The sequence below is a fragment of the Callorhinchus milii genome, unplaced genomic scaffold (genome assembly GCF_018977255.1).
Source record: "Callorhinchus milii isolate IMCB2004 unplaced genomic scaffold, IMCB_Cmil_1.0 Scaffold1, whole genome shotgun sequence".
NCBI lineage: Eukaryota > Metazoa > Chordata > Chondrichthyes > Chimaeriformes > Callorhinchidae > Callorhinchus > Callorhinchus milii.
In genome coordinates this window covers 37,784,534-37,798,401 of record NW_024704742.1, presented here as the reverse complement: position 1 = coordinate 37,798,401, position 13,868 = coordinate 37,784,534, and the positions used below count along the sequence as shown (strand labels likewise).

The 13,868-nt window shown below is 44.4% G+C and overlaps 3 protein-coding genes and 1 long non-coding RNA gene across 6 annotated transcripts in view; 1 reads left to right on the top strand and 3 right to left on the bottom strand.

The window, feature by feature from the left end:
• LOC121850138 (acetyl-CoA acetyltransferase, cytosolic-like) overlaps positions 1-12,485 on the bottom strand; it is a 29,837-nt gene extending 17,352 nt beyond the window's left edge. The window contains exons 1-2 of one of the 2 annotated variants that reach the window (XM_042340315.1): positions 12,266-12,485; positions 11,843-11,899 (exon numbers count right to left, since the gene is read on the bottom strand). In XM_042340315.1, the coding sequence (XP_042196249.1) occupies positions 11,843-11,899; positions 12,266-12,286 (78 nt within the window). In that variant the 5' untranslated portion in view covers positions 12,287-12,485. The remainder of the gene's footprint in view (positions 1-11,842; positions 11,900-12,265) is intronic. The other variant, XM_042340311.1, reaches the window with a different exon arrangement.
• On the top strand, positions 4,248-7,301 carry LOC121850137 (T-complex protein 1 subunit alpha-like). Of its 2 annotated transcripts, XM_042340305.1 has the most exons (6): positions 4,250-4,324; positions 4,355-4,420; positions 5,193-5,316; positions 5,884-6,076; positions 6,249-6,412; positions 6,708-7,301. In XM_042340305.1, the coding sequence occupies exons 1-6, from the start codon at positions 4,306-4,308 to the stop codon at positions 6,922-6,924; spliced, it is 783 nt and encodes a 260-aa protein (XP_042196239.1). In that variant the 5' UTR covers positions 4,250-4,305; the 3' UTR covers positions 6,925-7,301. The 2 variants fall into 2 exon arrangements, with proteins under 2 accessions (XP_042196237.1, XP_042196239.1); XM_042340303.1 differs by having other exon boundaries at positions 4,248-4,420.
• LOC121850139 (acetyl-CoA acetyltransferase, cytosolic-like) lies at positions 7,674-10,421 on the bottom strand. Its single transcript, XM_042340321.1, has 5 exons — positions 10,284-10,421; positions 9,450-9,572; positions 9,199-9,353; positions 8,656-8,766; positions 7,674-8,212 (listed from the first exon to the last, which is right to left on the bottom strand). The coding sequence occupies exons 1-5, from the start codon at positions 10,411-10,413 to the stop codon at positions 8,042-8,044; spliced, it is 690 nt and encodes a 229-aa protein (XP_042196255.1). The 5' UTR covers positions 10,414-10,421; the 3' UTR covers positions 7,674-8,041.
• On the bottom strand, positions 10,500-11,812 carry LOC121850140. The gene is made up of 2 exons (XR_006085473.1): positions 11,782-11,812; positions 10,500-11,678 (listed from the first exon to the last, which is right to left on the bottom strand). It is a non-coding gene; the product is annotated as an uncharacterized LOC121850140 (long non-coding RNA).
• Positions 12,486-13,868: the final 1,383 nt, after the last annotated feature.

Here is a 13,868-nt window from a genome sequence, read left to right as displayed (position 1 = left end):
CCTTCGCATGGTATTGCATCTCGGAGTAGTTCTTATTGAGATCAAACTTGTGACATTCCTGAGATTCTATATTAAATGCACTATATCAAATGCAAGGTTTAATGCTACGGCAGTTGGTACTTTTACCCAGTGGGCCGTTAGAGCATCATCTGACTTTGGTTTTTAAATACCTGTTTTCCATTCTTTGTCATTTGACTGCCAGCTGCTCTCGAGATCTCAGTTCAGTCACTATACTTTAAAATAAATCCTGTGAAACGCTTTGTGACAACCTCCCGACATGAAAGGCATGATATCAAATGCAAGGAATATTATAATTATTTAAACTCTCAGGAGTAGCTTTATTCCTGTAAAGTAATTACAATAGTTACTTTACTTTCAAAGAATTCTGTACCAAAACTTAAAAACATTTCTGGCCTCTATTTATTATTTGTCAACTGAGCTCAGTTGGTAGCAATCTTGTCTCTGTGTCAGAAGGATGTTGCAACTATTTACAAATATACAGTCATTACATTTGACAGCAATTATATGTGAAGTGCTTTGAGATGTTTCAGTGTTCTAACCACTATATCAAATGCAACAATTATTTGGGCGATTATTTATGGTATGAAAACATTTCCATCCCTATATATTTTTTACAAGTTCAAATTTATTATATTTTTAGGACAAACTAGTTTTAGGAAATAAAGTGGGAACTCTTTCCAGTGACCAAAGGTATATCTATGATAATCGTAGATATCTGTTGGAACTCTACTCTAAATTTAGAGTTCCTGGGGTTGGATGATGTACTTCCTGCTTGATATATTGGATATATTTAGAATTAGCTTGATGCTGTGATGGGAGGATGTAGGGCAGGTCCCTGCAGCGCAGGTCCCTGCAGCGCAGGTCCCTGCAGGGCATTACGCCGTTGTCTGAAGAAAGACCTCAGACGAATTGTTAAGGCCAGTGGAGGTAAGTGCAGCAATTTTTTTTACTAGGTTACTGTTTTGAATTATACATACTTTCAAACTAGTGATCCCCTGCCTTATTGGACTCCAGTTATCCGGAATTCCGACCTGGTTGGACGAGGCCCAAAACCAAAAACATTAATTTTATTCTGTGGGCCCAACTCCTAGCGCGGATCAATGGTGCACTGAGTAGCCTCTGTCTGTGCTGACATTCATAATGGCTAGTGATAGCCACTATGACTGACTCAGATTGTTTGAATCCAGCGAGCAGAAAATAGCTTATTCGCTATCTTCTTAGTCGAAAATTGATCTGATAACTCGTTCTGTAATATGGCATCTTGCATTACAAAGGCCTCCAGCCCGATGCTGTGATTGGTAGCGGAGGTTGGGTGCCTATGCTCAGATGCGTTGCAGAGGCCTGCTACGCTGTCTTACATCTTATCGTGTGACAGGATAGGGCCAAAAGCCACGGAGCAGCTGGGAGGACCTTTATCAAACTCGCTACTCCGGATAACTTATTGCTCAGCTCTTTACCCTTGGAGTGACAAGCTATCGAGTTTAATGTCCAATATTAATGTCATTCAATTTTGAAAGGTTGGCATTCGGAATCAGCTGGAATTTTCCTAGTGATTCTGACGTCCTCCCGACATGAAAGGCGCTATACAAATGTAATTTTGTTGAAGTGTTAAAAGTCCGTAAATCAGAAAAGGGTGTCTTGGACTGAGAAACCTATTCTGATGATTTTTACCTGTTTTTGTTTATAGCAACTATCTGTTCAACTCTTGCAAACTTGGAAGGAGATGAGAGTTTTGATCCCTCTTTAGTGGGCCAAGCTGAGGAGGTGGTTCAAGAAAGGATATGCGATGATGAACTGATACTTGTTAAAAAGTAAGAAAAACATGTACAACTTACTGAACTCCCATTTATTTGCTGCCCTGCTAATATCTGTGGCATGAGCAGTTGTACGCTTGGGATAGAGAATATTCAGCCTTGTGTGACTGAAGACCTTGCTGATGTCTTCTCAGTAATGCATTAGCTGAACATAAAAAATTATCTCCAATGTATACAGTGTAGTATCTTGTAATGTTACTGTTAGTGTTGCAGAATTGAAAAAGGTGTTGGGATTGTAATGGGGTTGAATTTTTTTTATATTGACTGCACAGATGCAGATTAATTTTGTTGTGCATATAAATATAATCTAAGCAGTTTGCTGATGAAAGTAGAACTGTCACATCTATTCCTGGTTTAAGTCGGCAATGAATATTGCTTTGCATAACAGTATATAAGCAATAGGTATTGTTCATTCAGGAGCAGTGCACACAATGTTTGTGATTGAAAAAGGGATCTAGATTCTGATTTCTAAAAGTGAGGTATAAATTGATGCTGACATTTTAAAATGAGTTTAACCCAACCCTCACAAGTACTATTGTTGTAAAGTTTAATTTGTATTTTTCAGTACAAAGGCCCGTACTTCTGCATCAATCATTCTGCGAGGAGCAAATGATTTGCAAGGGCCGGTCCCTGCAAGGGCCGGTCCCTGCAAGGGCCGGTCCCTGCAAGGGCCGGTCCCTGCAAGGGCCGGTCCCTGCAAGGGCCGGTCCCAGCAAGGGCCGGTCCCAGCAAGGGCCGGTCCCTGCAAGGGCCGGTCCCAGCAAGGGCCGGTCCCAGCAAGGGCCGGTCCCTGCAAGGGCCGGTCCCAGCAAGGGCCGGTCCCAGCAAGGGCCGGTCCCAGCAAGGGCCGGTCCCAGCAAGGGCCGGTCCAGGGCCGGTCCCAGCAAGGGCCGGTCCCAGCAAGGGCCGGTCCCAGCAAGGGCCGGTCCCAGCAAGGGCCGGTCCCAGCAAGGGCCGGTCCCAGCAAGGGCCGGTCCCTGCAAGGGCCGGTCCCTGCAAGGGCCGGTCCCTGCAAGGGCGCCCGGTCCCTGCAAGGGCCGGTCCCTGCAAGGGCCGGTCCCTGCAAGGGCCGGTCCCTGCAAGGGCCGGTCCCTGCAAGGGCCGGTCCCTGCAAGGGCCGGTCCCTGCAAGGGCCGGTCCCTGCAAGGGCCGGTCCCTGCAAGGGCCGGTCCCTGCAAGGGCCGGTCCCTGCAAGGGCGGTCCCGCAAGGGCCGGTCCCTGCAAGGGCCGGTCCCTGCAAGGGCCGGTCCCTGCAAGGGCCGGTCCCTGCAAGGGCCGGTCCCTGCAAGGGCTTCCCGACATGAAAGGCGCTCTATAAATGCTATCTTGTTGTTGTTGTCTTGTTGTTTTCAGGTGATCCTTTGCTGGGTTACAGTTCTATAGGCACCAGTTACCTTCCTCCATCTCCATTAGTGCTCATTCTTTGTGAGTGAGCCTTGAGAGCGAGAGTGATTGTTGTCAATCCAGACCAATCTTGTGATAAGGCTGACCCTAAAATTACCTGACATCTTGTGACCATGCTCAGGTTCCAATGGGGCAAGAGAGTCAGTCAGAAGCATGAACTCTCCCAAGCCAGGGACTCTGAGACCAGTCATAATAACCCAAAGCAACAACAACAACCTGCATTTACATAGCAGCCTTCGCATGGTATTGCATCTCGGAGTAGTTCTTATTGAGATCAAACTTGTGACATTCCTGAGATTCTATATTAAATGCACTATATCAAATGCAAGGTTTAATGCTACGGCAGTTGGTACTTTTACCCAGTGGGCCGTTAGAGCATCATCTGACTTTGGTTTTTAAATACCTGTTTTCCATTCTTTGTCATTTGACTGCCAGCTGCTCTCGAGATCTCAGTTCAGTCACTATACTTTAAAATAAATCCTGTGAAACGCTTTGTGACAACCTCCCGACATGAAAGGCATGATATCAAATGCAAGGAATATTATAATTATTTAAACTCTCAGGAGTAGCTTTATTCCTGTAAAGTAATTACAATAGTTACTTTACTTTCAAAGAATTCTGTACCAAAACTTAAAAACATTTCTGGCCTCTATTTATTATTTGTCAACTGAGCTCAGTTGGTAGCAATCTTGTCTCTGTGTCAGAAGGATGTTGCAACTATTTACAAATATACAGTCATTACATTTGACAGCAATTATATGTGAAGTGCTTTGAGATGTTTCAGTGTTCTAACCACTATATCAAATGCAACAATTATTTGGGCGATTATTTATGGTATGAAAACATTTCCATCCCTATATATTTTTTACAAGTTCAAATTTATTATATTTTTAGGACAAACTAGTTTTAGGAAATAAAGTGGGAACTCTTTCCAGTGACCAAAGGTATATCTATGATAATCGTAGATATCTGTTGGAACTCTACTCTAAATTTAGAGTTCCTGGGGTTGGATGATGTACTTCCTGCTTGATATATTGGATATATTTAGAATTAGCTTGATGCTGTGATGGGAGGATGTAGGGCAGGTCCCTGCAGCGCAGGTCCCTGCAGCGCAGGTCCCTGCAGGGCATTACGCCGTTGTCTGAAGAAAGACCTCAGACGAATTGTTAAGGCCAGTGGAGGTAAGTGCAGCAATTTTTTTTACTAGGTTACTGTTTTGAATTATACATACTTTCAAACTAGTGATCCCCTGCCTTATTGGACTCCAGTTATCCGGAATTCCGACCTGGTTGGACGAGGCCCAAAACCAAAAACATTAATTTTATTCTGTGGGCCCAACTCCTAGCGCGGATCAATGGTGCACTGAGTAGCCTCTGTCTGTGCTGACATTCATAATGGCTAGTGATAGCCACTATGACTGACTCAGATTGTTTGAATCCAGCGAGCAGAAAATAGCTTATTCGCTATCTTCTTAGTCGAAAATTGATCTGATAACTCGTTCTGTAATATGGCATCTTGCATTACAAAGGCCTCCAGCCCGATGCTGTGATTGGTAGCGGAGGTTGGGTGCCTATGCTCAGATGCGTTGCAGAGGCTAAGCCGTGGCCTGCTACGCTGTCTTACATCTTATCGTGTGACAGGATAGGGCCAAAAGCCACGGAGCAGCTGGGAGGACCTTTATCAAACTCGCTACTCCGGATAACTTATTGCTCAGCTCTTTACCCTTGGAGTGACAAGCTATCGAGTTTAATGTCCAATATTAATGTCATTCAATTTTGAAAGGTTGGCATTCGGAATCAGCTGGAATTTTCCTAGTGATTCTGACGTCCTCCCGACATGAAAGGCGCTATACAAATGTAATTTTGTTGAAGTGTTAAAAGTCACGTAAATCAGAAAAGGGTGTCTTGGACTGAGAAACCTATTCTGATGATTTTTACCTGTTTTTGTTTATAGCAACTATCTGTTCAACTCTTGCAAACTTGGAAGGAGATGAGAGTTTTGATCCCTCTTTAGTGGGCCAAGCTGAGGAGGTGGTTCAAGAAAGGATATGCGATGATGAACTGATACTTGTTAAAAAGTAAGAAAAACATGTACAACTTACTGAACTCCCATTTATTTGCTGCCCTGCTAATATCTGTGGCATGAGCAGTTGTACGCTTGGGATAGAGAATATTCAGCCTTGTGTGACTGAAGACCTTGCTGATGTCTTCTCAGTAATGCATTAGCTGAACATAAAAAATTATCTCCAATGTATACAGTGTAGTATCTTGTAATGTTACTGTTAGTGTTGCAGAATTGAAAAAGATGTTGGGATTGTAATGGTTTGTAATTTTTTTTATATTGACTGCACAGATGCAGATTAAATTTGTTGTGCATATAAATATAATCTAAGCAGTTTGCTGATGAAAGTAGAACTGTCACATCTATTCCTGGTTTAAGTCGGCAATGAATATTGCTTTGCATAACAGTATATAAGCAATAGGTATTGTTCATTCAGGAGCAGTGCACACAATGTTTGTGATTGAAAAAGGGATCTAGATTCTGATTTCTAAAAGTGAGGTATAAATTGATGCTGACATTTTAAAATGAGTTTAACCCAACCCTCACAAGTACTATTGTTGTAAAGTTTAATTTGTATTTTCAGTACAAAGGCCCGTAATTCTGCATCAATCATTCTGCGAGGAGCAAATGATTTCATGTGTGATGAGATGGAGCGCTCCCGACATGAAGCACTCTGTGTTGTGAAGAGAGTGCTTGAGTCCAAGTCTTTAGTTCCAGGAGGTGGGGCTGTGGAAGCTGCACTCTCCATCTACCTGGAAAACTATGCAACTAGTTTGGTATGGGTTTAATTGTATTTCAAGATTATTGGGGGAGGGCACTTTTAACGTATGCTTTGAGCTGATTAACCAGGGATTACTGTCCCTATTAATTTGCAGTATTAAAAATTATTTTAAGAAAATAAGTTAAAAGTACTTCATGTATTTAACTGTTGGTTGTCTTTTTGTTTAGGGATCACGTGAACAACTTGCCATTGCAGAATTTGCCCGGGCCATGTTGGTTATTCCTAAGACTCTGGCAGTGAATGCTGCTCAGGATTCTACAGACCTTGTTGCAAAGTTGCGTGCATTCCACAACGAAGCTCAGGTCAATCCTGATCGCAAAACTTTGAAATGGTAAAAATTTTATTGTACTGTGGTCTGCAAAAGATTGTGACTTGAGACCCATTGTTGTCTGAATCAGCGATGAAACTAAATTTGAACATTGTTGCAATTCATGAGCAATCATTGATTTTTGGTGACCTGGTGCCCCAGATAGCAGTAAAGTGCAAAATTGATTTTCTCCATCTTGTTAAAGTAACTTTTATGGCTGAGTTGTCAGAATTCAATCGGAAATTATGAATGTTTTACTAATATTGTAGTGACTGGCTATTAAAACAGTGTTAATCAAATTCACATTTTGTTTGTGCAGGATTGGTCTTGATTTATTGAATGGGAAGCCAAGGGACAACAAACAAGCTGGTGTCTTTGAGCCTACTATGGTTAAAGTCAAGAGTCTGAAGTTTGCAACAGAAGCTGCTATAACCATCCTGCGAATTGATGATCTCATCAAACTTTACCCAGATGAAAAGCAAGACAAAGGAAAGAGTTACCAAGATGCAGTTCAAAGTGGAGAGCTTAATGGCTGAAGCACCTGAGTTCTAAAATCAGCTATTATAATTTATGTTTAACTCTTGGCATCCATCAGGTGCTTCTTGTACTTCTGTTCTAGATTGAGCAGCTTGTCATACTTGTCTGAAATTCAGTGCCACTTGTTTAGTGCTCTGTTTAATTTACTATGCTTGTTTAGTGCTATTTGGCACAAACCGGATTTAAAAGACCTCTTACTTTGTTACCTATAGTCAACTCTTTCAAGTTATTTGTGCAAAATTATTTCCTGTACATTGACAGTTGTGCTTCAAGCTCCTTCAGAAATAAAATGTGACAGTTGTCAAGTGATCAGCCCATCTATGTAGGGAGCTGTTAAGAGACCACCTTAATTTCATGAATAAACGTTGATGTTGTGCTTCTGGTCTTTTCAAATCTAATTAATTGTGTATGTTATTTCATTGTGGACATGATTTCTCCCTCACACAAATTCACTGGGGAAAACATTAATTAAAAATACTACTGGGGAAGGATGTAATAAGGCACTATATCAAATACAAGGATGATTATTATCTCCCCAAATAAGTAACCTCTCTGATTCTTGGTTGCTGATCTTACCATGGGGAATGATAAAATGCTCAAAAGTATTAGGGCAGCATTTGTAAATCAATTAAAGCAAAATTAAAATACAATGAATGTTCCCCTGCTTTCTCACATGTATTCAACCATCTTGCCCTTCTATAAATACTGGCACTTGATGTAATTTGAGAGTCAGTTTACAAGATTCAGCAATGGTACATTGAGCAATTTATTTCATAAAGAAAAAAATGGTCAATCTGAATTGAGAGATAATAGGAAGGAGTTTATGAATTTTAACAAAAGTATGGATTCCACATACACAATATTACTATGATTTCAAACTTCAGTACTTTTAATCAAATATTTAAAAGTTACACTAATTTTCAGAACCATTTTATGTGGACTGAAGTTTTGAATAGTTTTAAAACCTACCTACTTTACACATTCATTATAAAAACAAAATGCACCTACATTTCATTGGAATCAGGCTGTAACCTCTAAAATAAAAGCTCAATTTTATCCAGTCAGTAGCTTAGCTGCAGAGTATCTTCAGTTCTTGTAGTAAAATTTAGGTGTAATTTATTGCCTTTCAACACACATAGCTATTCCCATTCCACCTCCTATACACAAAGAAGCAATGCCACGCTTTTTTCCTGTTCTCTCCAGTGCGTAGAGAAGTGTAACCAGAATGCGGCACCCAGACATTCCCAGAGGGTGACCTAAAGCAATAGCACCACCTTGGATGTTTACCTAGAAAGACAAACACAAAAAATGCATTTTTTTAAAAAAAGAGGGAAAACCTTTTCCCTAATTTTCTCCTTACTCCACTGGCCTGCTTCAGGTCCCCTGCCTATCCTACCATCAGCAGTCAGGCTTTCAGCCTATCTGCTCTCACTTTGTGGAACTCCAACGAGAGCCCTATCACCTCAACTCTCCCTTACCTCCTTCAAGGTCCTCAAAACCTTCCTCTGACCGGTCATCTTCCTGGCCCCCATCCCTCCCGAATCCAACCCCAGCTTGGATGCAAACCCTCGACTGCAGTGGCTTGGGACATCCTCCCGACATGAAAGGCGCTTTATAAATGCAATTTGTTGTTTTATTACATCCCACATTGACCCATTGGGTGAATCAGGAAGTAAAAAGGATCAATTGCATTTAGTTGTAGTGCCAATTTTTATATCTACATTTCTCACCTTCTCTGGGTTTATACCCAGTTCCTTGACAACAGCTACAGACTGTGATGCAAAAGCTTCATTGATTTCGAAGAGATCAACTTCATCCAGCGTCCAGCCGGCTTTTTCTACCTAGAATAAATAGTAAATCTAAGTCATTACCCTTGAATCTGAAGATGATGGAATGCACAGTGGGTGAATCATTGGTTGAAAAGAAAACAATCTACTTGACCCTACTTCAGGGGGACACAATTTGACCGCTCCTCAGTCAATGATATCAGCCATGTGAGGAGTGACCGAGCAGACCTTTTCCAAATGGGAAAGGGAGATACCTGGAGTTGAGCCATGACCCCAGTCTCGTCTCCTGCAGGTGCTTAAAAAACAATAGCAGAGTCCTGGGGGCAGAATAGCTGCCAATTCTCTCACTTGCAGGATAGCCCATTCCCAAAACAGGAAACACCATATAAAAGTAGAGTTGTGCTAATAAATGAACATGTCTGAGTCTGGTTAAGGCTCTATGCTGTGAAGAGGTATAAGTATTAACAATATTCTTGTATTACTTACGGCCTTCCTTATTGCTGCTATAGGCCCGACTCCCATAATGGCAGGATCCAAACCAGCCTCGGCCCAGGATACAATCTGAGCCAAAGGTTTCAGGCATTTCTTGTCAGCTTCTGATTTCTTCATCAGAATCACAGCTGCGGCCCCGTCATTTATTCCTGCAGAACAGCAAACAGAGTGTGTTGTCAGTAAAGTTACTGCCTTCTTTTCAACGACTTTATAAGCAAATTACAAAAGTGATTCTTTCTGCTGACCTGAAGCATTAGCAGCAGTGACAGTGCCAGATACGCCCTTTGCAAAAGCCGGCTTTAGTTTAGACATGGCTTCGAAGGTGCTTCCGTGACGGGGAAACTCATCGGTTGACACCTCGATAGGCCCTGAAGAGAGAGAGAGAGAGAGGATGATGTTAGATTATTAAGGCTCCTAATTAAAATGTAGCACTTCGAGGCTACACAATAGTACCAAATAAAATTTTAATTTCATTATAAGTGTTATACATTTAAAAACAAGTGTGGCACATATGTTAGTCGAAGTGAATAATGTTGGCCTCTGTCTGGTTGAGTGCCAAATAGTTTGGAAGACCTCTTGCAAGCCCATAGGGTTTAGGGCAGACTGGATGACATAAGATCACAAAAGAGGTTTGGATAAATAAAACCTTTCGGCCTATTCAATCTGAGCCTTCCAGAATATCCATGCTATCATCTCTCATTACCGCATAGTTTTTTTTAAAAAGTGTCCAGCAACCTAGCTTCTGCCATCCCTCCTGGTAATCTACTGCAGTTGCAGCAACGTGTAAAGAAACACTTCTTGTTGTGTGTCCTAAATAATGTCCTTTACAACTCTGAACCTGTACCTTGTTTTCTGCTGGCTTGGTATATCTGAATATATTATTGTAGGTTTACTTTCTCAATCTCATTCAGCATCTTATATACCTCTATAGAGGTCCCCTCTATGACATTTGTTTTTGAGGCTTGAAAAAGCTTAGAATATGCAACTTTCTGAAACCTTCTCCTACACGCACTCACACGCGCTCGTGCAGATGAACCAGTCAGTCTCAAAATCTCTCCTCCTAGGAGTACAGCACATACCTCTCCTGGAAGGGACGGAGACAGGAACAATTTCTTTTTCAAAATAGCCAGCTTTCTGTGCTGCCTCAGTTCGGTTCTGGGACTGTACAGCAAACTTGTCCTGCTCCTCTCGACTCACATGCCACTGCATCGCCACGTTCTCCGCTGCATCGAGAGGTCGTCCTCTCGATGCAGCGGAGAAGGTGGCGATGCAGTAAAGTAATTCGGGAAACGTTCTGTAGCTTCAAACCTTTATATAAATATGTGCATGGCCAAGAGACCGTAGCTATACATAATGATGGCTATCAAGTAACATGCTACTTTACATCTACGTCCGTTCTATGAGCTTGCACAGCTTTGGTTCACACATTCACACCCTCCAAGGTGGTTTTAGGATAACACACACCTTCCTGGCTTCTGTTAGGCCAGTCATCACAGTGTAAAAGTACTGCCCTCGGGTGACTTTGCTTATCTGTCACCACAGAGGATAATTTTAAAGATATATTGTTGCTCTAAAAAGGTTAAAAGCTTGAGCTTCCAAGGAATTCAACCACAGAATCTTTTGGTCTTAAGTTGGCTGAGCCATGTAGGATGCCTGGGTCTCCACCAAGAATAGTATGTTTCTATTCGCGAGGATGTTTAAAGTGCTTCACAACTATGAAGTGTGTAGTGACTGTGTATTTTGTAGGAGCATCTTTAGTCAACAGTCATGTTCCCTTTACAGTTCAGAACAGAATTAACCTCCTCCATATTTTGAACTTCAGAAAGGATTCAGGTTTGTTCCAGTAAATTTGTTCACATTTTTCCAATCATCGATGAGCACCTCCACAGCTGAGGTAGTTAATACACGACTGTGTCTTGGAGGCTGGGAACAGGCACTTTGGATTGCAATCTGAGCTCAAACACATTGTGCCCATTATTTCAGTATCTAATTTTAAGAAATGGTTACAATACATGATTAAATAGAAACAAAAAGAACATTTTCTATTCAAATAACGCCCCCCATTTTTAATCAGAACAATACTATCTTATAAATTTATCAAACCCTGCATATAGATTGCTCCATTCCCAAGCTGCTCTCTTTGAGCACTTGGTTGACAAAGGCACTGCCTGGCGTTGAACTGAGACTTGGAAGACCCAGATTTGTGCCAGGTTACCTGGTCTCAGCTTGGCAGCAGATGGGATGTTACAATTAGTTTGTATAAGTAGGAGGAAAAATACAGCCAGTGTTCCCACTTCTTATCACATTCAATGGTCCTGGCTGGAAGGTGCTTGTGTGTGGACAGGAAGAGACTTGTCTGTGATATTCCATCTCCTCTCATGGTCAAACAGCCCAGTGACCCTTTACCACTCGGATTCACACATGAAGTACGGCCACTTTAATGAGATACTGGAGGGCAGCTGGTAGCCTTAGAACTAAACACCACAGATCCTCAGAGAGGTTAGAAAACAGAGGGAAATGCAATTAATTTCCAGTACTTAAATGCAAACCTTGTATTTATTCAGTGACAGTTCTTACCTGTTACACCCATGTGGTAGTTATAAAAGGCATCCATTTGGCCATCACACAGAATGGTATCCTGAAGGAACATGTCTCCTACTTTGACCCCAACTCGCATTGGAACCACATGTGGAGCCTGTGATTAAAAGAAGCAGGTTTTAGCTAAGTGTACTTGCTGTGTACTGGGACTCCACATGCAACAAGATCTGGCTGGAGAAAAGGAAGAACTTGCATTTGTATAATGCCTTATTTTGTGGACCACTGGCACCAGTATTGGTGAAAGAGGGAGCTCTTCCATCAGGATGTCATTGAACATATTCAAGACTGAGATTGATTTTTAAAACCTAAAGGATAAAGGGATATGGGGATAGGGCGGGTAACTGGAATTAGGTTAGAAGATCAGCCATGGTCTTATTAAATGGCGGGGCAGGCTTGAGGGGCCGAATGGCCTACTCCTGCTCCTATTTCTTATGTTTATCATGTTGACAAGACAAAGGCTTTCCTGCTTGGCTCCCGTCAGCATCTCCGCACTTCAGGCATTGGCTCACGTCAGCTCACGGAGACAGTACAGAATATCAAACCAACGATTTATTCAAACCTCATCTTCAACCTTTCATCTGGGGTCTTATCAAGTTGACGTTCTTCCATCTTCACAGCACTGACTGCCAAGCTCAGCCACAGTCCCCCTTTCCCCACCCCCAGCCACCCTTAACAGCATCTTTTGCCCTATTATTATTATTATTATTATTATTATTATTTCCCCAATCCCTCAACCTATCTCCCCGGCAGGGGCTGTGGGGGGCAGGGGGTGCAGGGGGGCAGGGGGGGGGCAGGGGGGGGGGGCAGGGAGCTGGGGGGGCAGGGGGCTCGGGGGGGGGCGCTGTGGTGATGGTAATAGTGATGGTTAAGGCCCCGCACAAACAACTTCAATTATCCTTCAGCTGTTTGCTGGAAATCCGCCTCCAGAGCAGCGCCTCCACACACACACACAGTGTCCGGGGGTCCCCAGTGTCCGGGGGTCCCCCCCCCCCAGTGTCCGGGGGTCCCCAGTTTCCGGGGCTCCCCAGTGTCCGGGGGTCCCCCCAGTGTCCGGGGGTCCCCCCCCACAGTGTCCGGGGGTTCCCCAGTGTCCGGGGTTCCGCCCCCAGTGTCCGGGGTTCCCCCCCCAGTGTCCGGGGGTCCCCAGTGTCCGGGAGTCCCCCCCCCCAGTGTCCGGGGGTCTCCCCCCCCAGTGTCCGGGGGTCCCCAGTTTCCGGGGGTCCCCAGTGTCCGGGGGTCCCCCCCCCAGTGTCCGGGGGTCCCCCCCAGTGTCCGGGGGTCCCCCCCCCCAGTGTCTGGGGGTCCCCCCCCACAGTGTCCGGGGGTCCCCCCCCCAGTGTCCGGGGGTCCCCCCCAGTGTCCAGGGTTCCCCCCCACAGTGTCCGGGGTTCCCCCCCCCAATGTCCGGGGATCCCCCCCAGTGTCCGGGGGTCCCCCCCAGTGTCCGTGGGTCCCCCCCAGTGTCCGTGGGTCCCCGCCCCGCTGTCCGGCTGTGGCGCTGCTCTCTCTGTGTTACCTATTGGGGTTGTCGCTGCGGAGAGGATCACAACAGCGTCTCTCCCACTCATCGCGCTGTGAGTGCAGGAGGCGGGTGGGGAGGGGGGAGGGCACCAGGCAATCCCTCTCAAACTCTTGTTCATGCCTTCATCACCTCCAGGCTCGACTATGCAAAGCCCTGCTTGTCGGCCTTCCCAACTCCTCCCTCCACAGACTGCAGATAATCCAGAACTCTGCAGCCCGTGTCCTCTCCCGCACCAAACTCCGTAACCCCATCTCCCCCACTCTCGCCCGACTCCACTGGCTCCCTATCCTTCAGAAGATCCAGTTCAAGATTTTGGTCCTCACATACAAAGCCCTCCATGGCCTCGCCCCACCCTACCTCTGCGACTTCCTAAACCTCTACCAACCCGCCCGTTCCCTCCGCTCAGTCGGCTCTGGCCTGATACACCTCCCCCGGCCCACCCGCCCCACCATTGGCGCGAGAGCCTTCAGCCACTCTGCCCCCAACCTCTGGAATTCCATCCCCAAGTCACTCTGCCTCACCACTTCCTTAGCCTCCTTCAAGT